Here is a 16,050-nt window from a genome sequence, read left to right as displayed (position 1 = left end):
CGCCCCCCATCCCCGCCGGCCCCGCAACTTTGAACGATGATCACAGTCAACGCGGATGGCAAGATAATGGTCAGGAGATGTCTCGTCACCTTGAGACCCTTTAGGTAAAGTTGGGGTTTTATTCCTCTCGGTTCTTCCCACGCCTTGCTTGCTCCTCCGGGATGGAAAGCGATTTTTATTTCACTGTTATTTTGATTATTATTTGTATTTTGTCTTGCGCGGGGGTTGGCCCCAGATGGAGGTATCGGGAGCCCGAGCAAGTTTGCGGCAGGTCAGCGCTCGCTGCCCGCGGCGGCGATGCCTTCCGGGGACTCGTGTCAGGGCTGCGTGCGGCTCCGCGCCCCTTCCTCGGCGGTGTCGGTGCTTGCAGCGGAGCTGGTTCCTCCGGATCGAACCCACGGGTGCTGCGGGGATGTGGAATCCCACACCTGAGCTGGGGGCAGGGCTGGGGCTGATGTCCGTGCCAGCACGGCTCGGTGCTCTTATTGATTTTGGCTTTGATTTATTATTATTATTATTGTTAGTTATTTTTGATGCCTCTGTGCCTTGGCTCTCCCCCTCCATCCCTTGCTCTCCATCCCTATCGCACCGGAGATTCGCTTTGTTGCTCCCAGACCTGAGCCACATGGGAGGCACCGGTAATTGCTCGGTCTTTTTCTAAGGGAAGGGGATCAAAAAACCCACGGGAGGGGAGGGGAAGGCGGGGGGATGGGGGGGCACAGCGCGGTGCGGAGTGAGCCCGGGATCGGCAGAGGGATCTGACCGCTGCCTTTTCGCTCGGCCCCCGCAGCAGGTTGTGGGGACGGGGCTGTGCTTGTGCCATTTGCTTGCGCTCGTGTTTGGAGACGTATGGCTCTGCACCGCCTGCCCAGAGCCCTTCCCGGGGACGGATCCCTCGGCAGCGCCCTGGGCAGCCTGGGGCTTTGGGACACGGCCAAGGTCACGGCGGGGGAGTGGGGGTCCCCGTGGCTCTGAGCCCAGGGTCAGAGCGGGGAAAGGGGCAGAGCTTCGGGGCTGCGAGTGTGCAACCGTGGGAAGGGGACCAGCTGTGGGAGGTGGGAAGGACACGCGCAGCCCTTTGGCATTGTCTGTTTGCTTTCTCAGGTGAGTCTGAAATCCCCAGTTGGAAGGGGCTGGCTGAGCATCCCTCTCCCCATGCCCGGTGCTGTGGGCATGGCTCCTGGGGCAGGGTTCCTGGTGTGCAGAGCACAGCACCTCCACGGTCCCATCTGCATGCCTCGGGCTGTCTTCCGCTCTCCAAGCTGTGCAGACCAGTAAGAGGGGCTGCCATGGTGGCAAATGGGACGGGTCCTGTAATTCGAGTGCTTGTTTCTGGCTGCTCAGCAGGGACCCGTAGTACGATCCCTGCCCGGTGTGGGCTCCTGGCAGCGGTGCCGTCAGCAAACAGCGAGCAGGAAGCCTGACCCTTTGCACCAAAACACGTCGTTAATCACACTCCAGACACGCTTAGCAAAGCGATGCAAAAAGCCCCGAGCTGTGAAAGTGCCTGCAGCAAGTGGAAAAGGGGAGAGAGAGCGCGTGAGGCTGTGAGCAGGCTGTGGGGCTGCGTAGGGATGGCTCTCACTTTGGTCTCGGCAGCACCGGGTGTTTGCTTTGGGGCAGTGTTTGGGGACAGATTTCCCAGGGGGGTGGTAGAGGGTGGGTGTGCAGAGGGACCCGGCAGCAGAACCCACGTGGCTGGAGCACCGTGGTGATGAGTCGGAGGTGATGCTGGTGACAGGCAAAGGCGGCGCGTGGGGTAGCTGCTATTTGGCCATTGGAGCGCTGTGGCATTCGGCAAACGAGACTTGATTTGGGGAATGGAAATCCCAGCCATTCAATGGGCAGTCTGGAAGATCTGAGCCCCTGTTATACCTCCTTCATGGCATTCATTTTTTGGACAAAGGAATTTCTACCCGTTAAGGTGGAAGAGCTGGGCTGCCTGGTGCACTGCTGAGCTGGGTCTGCTTCTGTCCTAGGAACGTTAATTCAGTTAGGATCTGATCCCTCTTCTTGCATCTTCCCTACTCTCTCTGTAATCCAATCAAAATCAAGCAGATTTTATCTCCTAATGAGACGCTGGAGCACAGATCTCCCAGTCTTTCTCTTCCTCTCTTTCTTCCCAGAGTTTAACCACCGCTCCTTGCCAGGTTATAATCATGATGGTTTAAATGCTCAAACAAGGCCATGCATAAGGATGAAGATAATGCCAATAGGGTGAGAATGAAGGGTGGGATCAGCTGTGAGGATTTAAGCAGCCATCCCCTGGGTGATGGATGCTTCATTGGGTGCCCCAGGGAAGGGGCGGTGGGTGGGCTGTGCCCAGGGAGGACCCTCGTTCAAGGCCAGGCTTTGCCCTCCTCCGTTGCCTCTTGCTGACCCAATGGGGCTGGGCATTGGGCAGGATAATGGGGATGGGGAATGGGAACGTGCTCTGGGTCCTCAGATCTCCCCCACCTTAAGTAGATCATTATATCCCCATTGCTTTTGGGGGTTGCTCAGCCACCTCCCTGCCCGAGCTGAGCCAGAAGCTCCCTGGAAACCCATCTGCAGGTCTGATTTGGAGGAACTGAGGTCCATGGTCATCCCCACGTGCTCACCAGCATCTGCCATGGAAAGGCTGTTAGGGATGCAGGTCTGGATGAGCCAAGTGCTTGGTTAAACTGCATCCCCTGGGCCAGGCTCATTCAGAAATCAGAGGTTCCTAGAGCATCTGCATGGGGATTTTAGGCAGTTCTACCTCTCTTGGAGGGATCAGCTCTCCCTGTGCCTGGACGCAGGTCTCTGAAGGAGACTGGGAACGTTGCTGGGGGCATTTGGCATCAGAGGCTGCAGGACCACAGCATCCAATCCCCGTAGCCATGGAGTGGGGATCAGCAATGCCTCATGCTGCATGGGGCAGCAGCTGCTCCCCCAGGGCCGGCAGGTGAGCACTGTAAGGCAGGGAGCTGTGTTACTTCCAAAGACAGACATGGCACTGGGTTTTGTGCCACTCCTGCACCCTGCAGATGATAATGTTACCTTGAAACAAGAGATGCTGGATTCTGTTCTTGGTGGGCTGCTTCCCTTTAGGCCAGAGGTGCTGGGAGGCAGAAATGCCAGTGAGTACCTGGATGGGGCCATCAGCTCCCCATGGCCATGGGATGTGACTGCTTAACAAAGCCCTTCAATAAAAACTGATCTTGCCTCTTGGAGAAGAGGCTGTACTGCCACCAAGTCTGTTCATTGGGCTCTCTGATGGGCAGGCTTTCCAAAATCCTTCTGGGAGAAGCCTCCCATGGTATGGGACCACCTGGGCTGGGCTCTGAGCTCTTTCCCCTGCTGGCTCTGAGCACAGCACGTGTCCTCCTTGCATGCTTGTCCCCAAAGGGACAAATTTATGCAGGTCCCCGAAGGTCCCCTTGTGTGTGAAGCTGGACACAATGAAAACACCAGCACCCTGGTTATGGGGCAAACAAAAGGGTGTTTTGGGTGAAACCCACCATTTTGCTGCTAGAGGACAAGCAGGAGCATCTCAGGGCTCCTCCCATTCAACAAGGCCATGGTTGGAGGCAAGAGGCAGCTCCGCACCCCTCCTTATGGCTTTGCTTTCCTCCCCACAGGATATTCGTACTGGGCATTGGATTTTTCACCCTGTGCTTCTTAATGACGTCGCTGGGAGGGCAGTTCTCAGCCAAGCGCCTGGGGGACTCGCCCTTCACCATCCGAACTGAAGGTAAGCACATCTCCATGGCCTCGCAGCCCACACGTGGTCCAGCCGAGCTGGGGATGTAGAATGTCCCACCCAGAGGGATTTATTGCTGCAGAGCTGAGTGTGGCACAGACCATGCTATCAGCAGCAGCCAAGGTTTCCAGAAACCTGCAGAAGTCCCTGGGTCCACCCCAAAGGTCTCTGTGAAGTTGGGGCAAAATGACAGCAAAAGTCTGATGTCCCCTTCCTGGATGCCATGGTGGGATAACTTCTCCCATCCTTATTCTGATTATCTACTTAACCCAAATCTGAGTCCACTGCCTCCTGCCCTTGATGTCTTCGCATTCACCAGCACAGTCCTGAGGCTGGATCTCATTTCTTCTCCTAAATTCTCGAGCCCCTCTGGTTTGTAGCACTAAGGCAAGAACTACTGTGTTGGTAAGCTCAGAAATTCAGAGTAAATCCATTTTTTCTGTCCGCTGGATGGATTTTCAGAACAAGTTATTGCTTCCAGATGAATTGCTGCAGATTTGGCTGCTGCTGTGTCTCTTGTTTGGGAAGATTTGGTCTGCTCATTGTCTAACACAGCATCTGGGACAGGAGGGCTCATCCTGTGTGGGGGTTGGGGAAACCCCAAAAGCAAAGCAGGACCCAGACCTTAGGGCGTGTATGGGGCTGACTTTGGATGGCAGCTATCTGATGTCCCTGCCAAGTGCTGTCTGAGAAGAGGTGGCTCCTGGGGGTGGGGAGGAAAACAGATCACCCATCTCTAGAAATTGGGTGGGGTGGTGCACACTGGCCAACCTCACCAGTGCCACTGGGAAAAATGGGGATTGAAGCCCAGTGAGGTGGGAAAGGTCCATGCAAAGCACATCTGGGTGCCTGGGTTAGAGTTCCAGCTGTGCTCTGCCTGGGGCAGACCTTGACCCCCCTGTCCCCATGGAGGGACACTGAGCTGTGCTGGGGAGCACTGAGCACCTGTTGCATGGGGGGAGGGGAGCACGGATGGGTTCACTTCTTCTTAGTGCTGCAATGTCTCAGTAGATCAATTTGAATAACAAACGGGCATTTAATTAACATGTGTTATGGATCCCAAGGAAACCCAAGAAATATCGGTGGTTGTTATCATTGCTGTTAAGTGCACGGTGCTGGTCGGAAGACGAGCTCGGAGGAGCAGGTTAATTTGGCTGGGCTGATTAGCTGCTGATGTCAGTAATTGTGGGAAGAGGGCCAGCATCTACGTGGATCCGAATGGGCTCAGGGCTGCTGGGTGCAGAGGCATTGTTGGGTGCATGCTCAGATCCGTGCATCGTGGGACAGGCTCTGAGCGTGCAAGGCCCTCTACGTGCTGTCTGAGCAAGGGACTCATTGATGTATTGAGTTTAATGGCTCCCTTTGAGCATCGTTCATTATTAACTAATTAATTTTTCAGTGCAAGCTGGCAGCATCCTTTTCCATCTGCTCTGGGTGTGAGCTGCCTCACTAATGTAGCAGGTGCAGTTTGGGGCCAGCGAGGCTGTGCTCACAGGGTTGTCCCTGCAGACCTCCCTGCCTTGGAGCTGCAGCGTCCTCATTTCGTGCATCCCAGCAGCTGCATGTGGGGCTGCCAGGACTGCGGTGCCAGGGTGCCCAGCACCTCCAGGTAATTCACATGGGAGAACTCCTGTTGGCTGTGGATAAGCGGTGACCGTTCTTTGCGGTGCTGGTGTCAAAGCCACGCTGGGGCTATCCCTGCTTCCCCTGACCCTCGGGTGCTGCAATCCCAACTCTGCTCTTGGCACAATGTGCATTTACCCAAACTGTGCTCTGAGGAGAGCTTATGGAAATGCCACAGCCTTGCCCAGAGCTTTCTCAGCTTCTGAGCCGTGCGAGCAGCCAATCAAAACCAAAATGAAGATGGATAGAAGGCAGGAGCATGAAAAGGAGAAATGGATAATGTCATAGCCTGGAAGTTAATCCCATTTTTAATTTTATTTTTATATGTGAATCTCCTCCTAGGAGACTCTCTCAAGCCCAGTCTCTCAGTGTGTGCCAGAAATTGTTCCTCAGATGGGTTCTCTGCTCGGTGATTTGATGCAGCGGAGGCTTTGAGTCTTAAAGATAAATAAAAACCTCGAGGAATGCATGGTATTTTATCCTAATCCTGCTGCCAAATAAACACAGACAGAGGTTCCTTTGTTTTGAAACGGTCACCGGAGGAATTTGTTCTACCAGCAAAGATTGAGATTGGCAAAAGGGAGCAGACAGAACTGTGGGTTCTCCGTGTGGGAGACACGTAGGGAGCAGCTCTACACTTCGGAGGTTCAGGTTTCTGTGCCCTTGCATCACATCCTCTTTCAAATTTAAAGTGCTTTTATTCCTCCCAAACACCTTTGATTTGATTTAGTGCTGGGGGCTGGTTTGGGGCAGGGCTCTGATCTTGGAAAGGCACTGAAATTTTGAGGGGGAGCAGCAAACAAGGAGTGTCCCTGCGAGGCTGCTGCCCCATCCCAGGTTGCTGAGAGATGTTCTGGGGTCTGATCCCTGGGGTTGCAGGGCAGGGACCCGGATGGGATGCAGAGCAGCCCATGGGCAGGATCAGTGCCACGCACACAAGTGTATGGCAGTGCTGCTGTCCCAGGTTGCCAGATGGCTCTGGTTTGTTGCACTGGGGCACAGGGCTCAGGAGGAGTCCAGCAGACGGCATAAGTTGTGCTGGAAATGGCACTGACATTCACCTGGCAGAAATCCTGCCCTGCTCTCCCCAGAGCAATTCTTGCTGTGTTTTGCTGTGCCTCTCCTGTGCCTGTTCCTTGCTCCGGTTCCCAGAGTCTCACCTGCTTGAAGCGATTTCTTCCATCGATGAGCACAGAAGTGGAGAGAGGGATTGTGTAGGGCTGCGCAGCACAGCTGAGTCCTTTGGTGTTTGTGGTTTCTCTCTCCCAGGAGGAGGGATTCTCATGGAGGGGGCAGAGGAGGGGGAGCTGTGCTGCAGAAGGTAATGCTGAAGGTTGTTTGGGGTTTTGTAGGGCATCTTTTCTGTTCCAGAGTCACAGCGCCATGAAACACCGGGATCTCATGTTAGTTCAGTGCCTCCAATGGCTCCCTGAGGAGCAGAGTAAAGAGGCCAAGCAGAAATGTGAGAGCCGACATGATCCTCTCAGAGGGGTCCTTTGCTCTCGCTCCCGCTTCTGCTGGCCTTCCGTCTGCTGCGGTGCATCCCAGCTGGGTTAGCGTGGCCAGATAGCGTCGTTTGTTCTCACGGCAGATGCAGAAAGGTCAAGCTCAGCATCACTAATGATCAGAGAGAGCTCGAGTACCTGCGCCATGCTGCCCTGCAGTCGGCCGTGCTTGGGGGGAGGAGGAGGAGGGGAAGGTCTGTGCATGGCTCTGACCCTCTGCACGTGGCTATGGTGGGGGAGGACAGCCAGGAGGGGACGTCTTGGCTCTGAATAGAGAATATATAGAGTATAGAGAAACGCAGATGTGTCTGTCCTGGCATCCCTGCGTCTTTCATGTTATTCCTCTGTCTTGGGAAGGATAACTTCTGCTCTCACCCCTTCAGGCAGAAATGCAGTTCATTTGGCAGGAGCTTGGCTTGGGACCAGCAAAATACCCCACAGTGGTTTGGCCAGCCCATTGCATCCAACCTGTCCAGGTCTCTGGCTGGAGAGCACCCTGGGAGTAAGTACCCGGGCTGCACCCCTGGGCGTGTGACACACGGCTGTGTGGTTCAGGGGTGCTCACGCTCCCTTTGCCCTCAAGAAGCCATGCAAGTTATGCATCCATCCCATTGCCTTAATGCATGCTGAATACTGCAGGAGAACCAGTTGCAAAGCCTTGTGTAACCCCATAGCAATGACAGGGCACGCCGCAGAGCGAGGGATGGAGCTGGGCAGGTTCAGCCGTGCAAACCCAGCGATAATTACTGCCAGCTCCTTTCCAGGCGAGCTGCGATTCTCTCCAGGGCTGCTTTTGTTGTGCTGGATGTTGTTGATGCCGTTTGCTGAGCAGTGCGGCGGCATGTAAGCGCCTTGTCAGGATGCGCTGCTGGAGCACCAGCGTCTCGCCCAGGCAGCACCGGGTGACGGGGACAACACCGCTGTCACAGCGCCGTGACCTGCATTCAGATGTTCCTTATGCAGAACTCCCTCGAAAGGCAGCAGGAGACTTTCCCATCCGACATCCCCCCGAGCAGCGTGGCTGTGGCTGGCCTGCTCCCCATGGTGGGTGCTGTTGGCACCAAGGCTGCTACATGGCACGTGTCCCCAGCGGGTCCTGCATATCCCTTCAGCTTAGTTTTTCTGCCTGGGCTTTGTGTTCCCCCAGCCCCACTCCCTGCCTCTCCTGACAGATGCTCAGATGCTCCTGGGGCTCTGTGAGGCAGCAGTAATCACTTACGCTGCTCTTGCTGCTGAGTATGGGGAGGCTTCATTAGTTATTGGTTAAAGTGGTGCTGGCGGGTGTGGGCGCTGCTGGCTGTGCTGCTGCGGGCACCAGGATTGGGTGAAGTGGTGCTGGGTTGAAAGAGCGTCCTCTGCATGCGGTGTCCCCATGGGCACTGCCCTGTGGCAACAAAGGGACTCAGTGCTGTTCTCCCACAGCCACAACCCACTGGTGCTTTGGTCTTGGAGCAGTCCCCATCCGTTCGATGAGTGTATGCCCTGCGCAGGTTCCCACACCACTTCTGCAAAGGGATATTAAAGTGGAGGTGTAAAACTTGACAGCTCTGAATAAATTGCTCTTCCAGGCCGGGACATGTGTGCCGTGGATGTAGGGAAATGAGGACATCCATCTGCTTGGGTTGGGGTGGGAGCGACGGTGTGAGCGGAGAATCACAGCCCCTCCTGCCCCAACCCCTCGATGTCAGGGTGCAGCGTCCTGCTGACCCCCGGTGCTCCATTATCTCCATCAACAGTGGCTCCCAGGGAATGATTAAATCAATTAATTGATTTTCCATAGCTCGCAAGGAACTCAAACGGCATTTCCATCAACCTCTGATGAGCAAACAGCCCGCCACGGCCAGGAGGAATGTTAATGGCTCTCTGTGCTTTTATTACCCCTTTCACACCTCAATCAAAATTCATCCTGCGCCGGGGAGGCAGCGGGTACTTGAGAAAATAAAGCACAGTGGGAAGCAGAGCAGCCTCTGAAAGTGATTTTTCCCCACTGGGGTCCCAGCTGCAAAGCCAAGGTCCAGCTTTGCTCCCCACATCTTCATTTCCACTGCAGAGTGCCTCTTGGGGCAGCACTTCTGGACTGTCCCTGTTGCCCTGGGTCTCTGTCCCTTGAGGTTTATGTGTGGGGGTAAAAGGTAATAACCTGGGGGGGGGAGCTCTGTGCTCTGTTGCAGCAATGTCTCCTGTCCATGAATGTTTGTACTGCTCAGCTTCCTGTCCTTTCTTATTTGTATGGAAATATGGAGCACTGAGATGCACACAACACTGGACTGCAGTTACACGTTGCTGTGCTGTTGGGGGACAGAGGTGACCGGGTGGCAGTGCCCAGACCCCCCCCCGCTCCCTGCCAGGGTACACATTCCCAGCGCTGTGCAGTTAGTGCTGATTGCACCACAGTGGGCAAAGGGACGGATGAATGCAGGGAGGTAAATTGCGTGCTGCCCAGCCAATGTCAACTCCTTCATCAGCCCTCCCCCGCTGACTTAAGGCTGCTTAATTCGCTGATTATGAGGCAGTCAGTTCCCTGCCGACTGTTGGCTGGAGGAAGACTGCTGAACTCTGTTGTTGACATAAATGTTGTTGTGTGGCTCCTTGTGCTTTCCACACTGGCTGAACTGGTCTGTGTTTTCCTCTGCATAGCTTAGAAGTTGTCAGTGGGTTTGCAGACGGCAGTGATTGCTTGGGGTACCCATGCTGGTGACTCGAGGGGTCTGGCTAGGGTGGGTGATGAAGGGATCACAGCATGGTTGAGTTGAAAGGGACCTTACAGCCCACCCAGTTCCAACCCCTGCTGTGGGCAGGGCTACCTCCCATAGACCAGATTGTCCAACGTGCATCCAACCTGGCCTTGGGCACCTCCAGGGATGGGGCACCCACACCTTCTTTGGGCATCAGTGCCAGGGCCTCTCTGTGATATCGTCCTAATATGTAATCTGAATCTCCCTGCCTTTAGTTTAAAACCATCATCCCTTGTCCTATTGCTACGTTCCCTGATAAAGGGTCTCTTTCTCTAAACACTGGACTAGATGATCTTTAAGTTCCCTTCCAGCCTAAGCCATTCGATGACAATGCCCCTCCCCAGGGCAGCAGACCAGGGGCGGCTCAGGTCTGCCCTGGGGCTCACTTGGTGCCGGTTAGTGCAGAGTTTTTCTGTGCTGTGGTTGTAATGGATTATGTGCCAGGGCTAGCAGACCCCTTGGCAAGATGGCTCTTTGCTCTTTTAATCTGCTTGAACCAAAATCAATAGCGAAGGTAAATAGAGGCGTGTGGGATCCCCTCGGTGGGTCCATGCCTTCAGATCAGCACCAGGGCTAGTGCCCGTCCCAGCGCAGCGCAGCTCGCCCCAGCCCATCTCCATCCCTGCCGTCCTTGGGTCGGTGCGAAGCTGAAGGTTGGGCTCTGCTGAGCAGCCTGGGGAGCAGCTGCTCCTTCCTGCAATCCACCCTGTCCTTTTGAGAAGTTTAAGTAGCCTCCGGTTGTCCTTTAAAGGAGAAAAACAAAGCTGAGCAAATGATGCTTTAGATTGAAATTAATTCAGCTGGTATTTTCAGTGGATGTAAGTAATATCTCAGCATCGCTGAGCAAATTCCCTGCTTGTAGCAGAGCATTCAGCTATAGTGAGACAGCCAGGCAGGGATGTGACTTATGTCTGAGAAGGAGGGAAAAAATCCACAACAAATCAGCCATGTTACAAACAGCAAGGATATATTGTCAAATTGCATTCCCCGTGCCAGGGGAATGCTTTCACAGCAGGGAGATGGGCCGGGGCTGTGCCTCAGTTTCCCCAGCGTGGTTGGGACAGGACCCGTCCACATCTCAGCACGTCGCCTGTTCCATCAGTTCTGCAGGGAAACTCTTTTTCCTTCCATCCCCATCCCGACACGTTGGCTGTCAACTGTTCCACAGCTTCTGCAAAGAAACTCTTTCTTCTTCCAATAGCCGTCGCCCTGAGGGGATGCTTTCCTTTCCTCCCCTGATTTCATCCAATTACTTAGCTGTATGCTCTTCTGAAGCACCATAAATAATTCTCCTCCCTTCGCTGTGTTTACCAGCATGTCTCACGAAATCCAGTAAGATATGATTGATTGCAATCATTATTTCATAGTGCCGCTATGAAAACCTCTGTCAGGTTCGGTGATTGCCTTTAAAGAGTGCCTGCCGCTCAGAAAGCTGTCAGGAGCTGTCATACTTTAGCAAACTCCAATTAATCCGTTGAGCAGCTTTCCTTGTGTTTTCCTTCCCATCATAGCTGATTATCAGGGGTAATTAGAATATTTCTCCTTTTGTGTTCCGCTTTTGTTTTTGCTAAGAAAAGTCGCTTGCGAGGCTTGTTTTGCAGGGGTTTGTGCTGCTGAGATGGGCTGTGGGTTTTCCTGCCTCCTGCCATGCTCTTCATCATGGCTTGAAGGCTGCAGATCCCCTTCTGGGGCTGCGTGGCTCCCTCCAGATGCAGCGCTCCGCCACAGGTTAACGAATCCACCCCGGCTCCTGCGTGTTTAAAAGAGCCGCTTCAGCACTTTTCCTCCTTTCTTTTGGGTTTTAATGAGGCACACTTTCCAAGAGATGTAATAATCGTTGCCAAAAAATGTCAGATTGTTCTTGTTATCCTCCTTAAGCTCCTGGAACAACAACAACAACAAAAAGGCCAGCGGTGGAAAAAGAGAGGGGTTGGTGGGGAACAGCTTCGACTTCATCCTTGAGAGCCACGGGAGGGTGTGAGTGGGGGGGGATATGTGCTGGGACCCCTGCTTTTGGGCAGGGAAGGTGCTGCCTGGAGGGAGAGCTCCATTCCCCAGCAACAGCGTTGGGATGCCAGGGATGGAGAGTCGGGATGTGGAGGAAGGATGTGGGAATTCTCCATGGGGAGCCCCTGGGGATGTGAGTGCCCCTCAGGAAGGGCTTTTCCAGGTTCTGTGCTTTAATAAGGGGCAGAGTGGCTTCTGTGCCAGGGCTTTGCGAGCAGCCATTTGAATTTCAAATGAGCAGCACCACTAAACAAGCATCCTTAATTAAACGGTTGCAGTCTGGCTGCAAACTGGGGCAGCAGCCCGTCTTGGTGGCTGTAAATCTTCTCCACTGCCTTTCCAGGCTCCGTCCTCGCCCCTTCCCAGCACCACAGCATGGCTGTGGGTTCCCGATGCATTTTCTGGCTTAAGCCCCTCTCACAGCTGTTACGTTTTTGTTGGCTCTGGGCTGTGTTTGGGGATGCCCCTGGCCAGTGCAAATCAAACTCCAGCATGCAAGTTTCCAGTTTTGTCCCCCATGGGGTCTTTTAATTGCACCTTTGATAGCAATTCTGTTTCTTAATGGGAAAGGCTGGGGCACATGTCCTGCCCAGAGGGCTGCACCCCAACTTGGGGGCTGGGATAGACAAACGGGGCTCCTGTACCCCCCAACCTGGCCAGCACCCCAGGCATCCAAGGATTCAAGAAGAAGTCCCTGACTTCTTGCCATGAACATGGTTTTGCTGCCCCACATGTGCTCCATTCCCAATGCCACAGGGTGTCCATGCATCCCTGTGCTGCTCGCTCACCCCCTGCTGCTTCGTAACTGCAACATGCGCTGCCCTTTGCAAAGCACATCCAAGTGGAAAGGCAGAGATAAGCAAAATGAGAGAAGTTTGGGGGATTATGCACTGATTAAGTTATTACTAACATGAAATGAATGCACTGAGATGAAACAGGAGCTTTATTTTCCACTGCTTGGCTCTGGGCTGTGGGTGTAAGGCTGAAGATCAAACCAGGAGCCCACATGCTGCAGGTATGGGGCTCAGGAAACTCAGCTGCCAGCACGACAACAACCAGTGCTGTGCCAGCAGAGTGTGAAATGGGGCTGGGACCCAGGGCTGCCCTGCTGGGAGTTGGCTGAGCTGCAGTGCACGAACAGGGATCTATTGCCCGCAGCCAAATGCAGGTGCAGCAGGGCTCAGTCTGAGCTCCGTGCCTTGGACAGGATGGTGGGCACGGGGCTGCAAAGCCAGGAGGGGACAGCAGGGCATTGCGTGGTCCCTGAAGCACCATGCCCAGGGCTGGGGAGTGCAGTGGGGGAGCTCTGGGGCTGAGCATCGTGGGGATTCTCACTACTTCACCACCCGCCTCGGTCCCTCTGGCAGCGCCCAGCTGTGACCGTGTCCCGCTTGCTCTCTGTGCCCCACAGTGATGGGCGCGCTGGAGTCCCGAGGGGTGCTGCGGCGGATGAGCGACATGCTGGAGCTGCTGATGAAGAGGATGGACATCCTGGCCAGGCTGGAGAACGGCACTGATTTCCACAAAGGGGACGAGGCACGCTTCCCTCTGGACAGGTCAGTTGGAGGCGCCGATGCCCCCCAAGCACCGCTGCTGTCCCCGAAATCATGGACATGGGGGGGTTTGCAGGGGGGTTGCTGTGCCCAGCACCTTGGAGTGGGGCTTGGAAATCCCAGCTTTGCCAGCCCTCATCTTCCACCTGGTGATGTTGATGTTGCTCAGGGGGAGTTGTGGGTGACCCAGTGGGTGTGGGACAGCCTCCAGTGCCTTGCCACCACTGAGGGTTTCTGCACCTCCCCATCCCCACGATCGCTTCCATTCCTCTCCCCTCTGCTTTCCTTATGAGACTCTTCTGTGCCTATAATGGAAAATATAGTAAGAGAGCCTGTAATTAAAGGCTGTGCTGCGCCGAACTGAGTGCACACACGAATTAAAGCTGTGCAGGAAGCCGGGGAGTGCATGGCTTTGCCTTTTAAGTAATGTAATTTTAACCACTGAAAAATATAATTTGCCTCTGTAATGGCAGGTGCTGGGGATTTTATTGTTGCGAGGCTGTGTTAGCCGCATGCACCAGCAGTAATCCTGGAGAGGAAGGGACGTGGCTGCTAGACTGGAAGGCGCTTGCTCTCCTTTGGTGATGTTCTAGGCCAATTTCTCATTAAAAGAACCATTAATTCCAGGTTGTAATAATTTCTGTACATCAGAGATGAACTTAAAAGCATTTATGTGAGCTGGCAGCGGTCGCCTTGCCAGGAAATCTCACATTGGGTGGCAGCAGCCCCAAGGAGCTGCTTGTCCCAGGGGGGTCTTGGGCTTCTCAAAGGGACTCGTGGGCCTTTGTGCCATGTGGGGGCCCTGTCTGTGGCTCTGAACTTCCAACAATTAGTCTGAGGGGGTCTGATACTGCCAAGCCTGAGTGGGACTGCAGAGCATGGAGCACATGGAAGCAGCCTCTGGATTTTGTAGCTGCAATGGGATGGCACTGAGGGGCTGAAATTACAGATTCCTTAACTTCCAGGAGCAGAGTATTGCTGGGCAGGATCAGCTTCTTCCAGCTCATCACCTTTTGCTCTTTACACATTTCCCCTGGAGAGTATCCCAAACAGCAAGAGCAGTGAGATGAACCTGAGCGCAAATGAGCGAGGCCGTGTGTGTGCTACAAACACCACTTGGAAGCGGTCCCACTGCCCCATGGCATCGCTGCTGCTGCAGGACGGAGTGCAGCCGGACCCATTGGTACCATACAGTCATTTGCCTACGTTGTCATCCAGCCCACGTTATGGCTGAATTTGGGTTGTGTGTCTGCAGGAGGTGAAGGCATCGCAGTGGATCTGATGGTCCCAGCAGCATTTGCAAACATCCTCCTTTGATCTCCAGTGACCGACTTGAAGCTGTCAGCAAACGATAATACAATTAAAGGGTGATAATTTCAAAAGGATTTTGTTCTTTAAAGCCTCTCTGGTTAGCACGGCTGCCACAATCATGTCCTTCCCTGCTCAGCATAGCCAGGAGCAAGGGTGCCTGCAACTCTCCCTGAGCAGCAGTGGGATCTGTCCTGCTTCTACCAGGGGCTCTCCTGCCCTGCCTTGGATCTCCACCAAAATAGCGAGGGTGGGGGGCACCTCCTGGGTAGGAATGAGCCAAAGCCCCTCTGTGCTTTATGGAGTCACCAGTGTTGGAAGAGACCCTCAAGTCTATGGAATCGTAGGATCACTGAGGTTGGAGGAGATCCTCAAGATCATCTGTGGGATCATAGAATTATCGAGGTCGGAAAAGATGCTCGAGATCATCTGTGGGATTGTAGAACCATTGGGGTTGGAAAAGACCTTCCAGATCATCAACCAGCAGCACAGCCCCCAGCGGGCTCCATGCACCCTGTGCCCACATGTCAGTCTTGCAGGGGTGGCTTTCTACCTGGAAAGTGCCTGGAGGAATTCAAATAAGCAAGGTATAATCAGTTAGCAGCATTGGAAAACTGCTCAGCTACCAGGAGCAACGCAGCTGGAAGTGACTCCAGGGCTCTTCATGTCTACAGTCACCTGAAGCTTTGCTTGTTGCCCCATGGGTGCTGTCTATAAGCACTCACATGCGTCAAATCCATCTCCTGCAATGCTTCGGGGACAGCACTGGATAGACTCAGATGTCCAACATCCTCTTTAGATGAGGTGACCAGGGTTTTTTTGGAAAGCCCCTGGTTTGTCACTCTGGGGTAGTGGGCACGAGCTGCAGAATCTGCTGGATTTTGCTGAATTCTGCTGGATTTTGCTGAATTCCTTTTCCAGCCCTTCCCACTCCCTGCCCATGCAGGAAGGTAAGCGATGAATTTCCCAATGAGCACGAGCAGGCCGCCAGTCAGCTGCGGGAAAATCAATACCGCTCTTAATTGAATGCAACCCTCATAAATCATCAGAGGGCAGGAAATGAGAAGTACTTACAGAAGCCTCCTGGAGAGCTGTTTGCTGGGCAGGGGAAATATTAGCACGCGGTGAAAGCACTGGTGCTCGGCTGGAAAGCACCTGGGGAGGGATGGAGGAGCTGTGGAGGGGCTGATCCCGGTTGGACTTGGGAGTTGGGGGCTCACAGGAGCTCAGGTCTGGGTACTGGGGCTGTCCCCAGGTGGGAGGTGACGGCGGGGTCCTGGGCTGGGGTCTGCCCTGCTGCCCCTCTCGTCCCCGTGTAGTGGGTAACACGTGTAGGCTGTTATTTACTAATGGCTGATTAATCTTCAGGCTTAATTACTGCCGAGGCTCAGTTAATTTCCACGCACTTCAAGTATTTGTTCTTATAATTGTTACACGACTCCATATTCCCCTGGAAATTAGAAGTCTCACAGCATGACACCAAGCAGGTGAAGCTCCCACGTCCTGCCAACCTGGCTCTGGCAATTCCCAAATTGGTGCCACTGAGGAGCAGCTTTGGTGATGCCACTGCAGATGGTGGGGACCCCCCAGCAGCA

At 54.2% G+C, this 16,050-nt stretch overlaps 1 protein-coding gene across 2 annotated transcripts in view; it reads left to right on the top strand.

Annotated features, from left to right (window-relative positions):
• Positions 37-16,050, top strand: part of MGAT5B (mannosyl (alpha-1,6-)-glycoprotein beta-1,6-N-acetyl-glucosaminyltransferase, isozyme B) — a 40,588-nt gene continuing 24,574 nt past the window's right edge. For both annotated transcript variants that reach the window (XM_021415015.1, XM_021415016.1), the window contains exons 1-3: positions 37-104; positions 3,603-3,715; positions 13,006-13,150. In XM_021415015.1, coding sequence (XP_021270690.1) covers positions 37-104; positions 3,603-3,715; positions 13,006-13,150 — 326 coding nt within the window. The remainder of the gene's footprint in view (positions 105-3,602; positions 3,716-13,005; positions 13,151-16,050) is intronic.

The sequence above is a fragment of the Numida meleagris genome, chromosome 17 (assembly GCF_002078875.1).
Source record: "Numida meleagris isolate 19003 breed g44 Domestic line chromosome 17, NumMel1.0, whole genome shotgun sequence".
NCBI classification, from domain to species: domain Eukaryota; kingdom Metazoa; phylum Chordata; class Aves; order Galliformes; family Numididae; genus Numida; species Numida meleagris.
The sequence above is the reverse complement of the archived record's forward strand: the minus strand, read 5'-3'. Positions and strand labels throughout refer to the sequence as shown.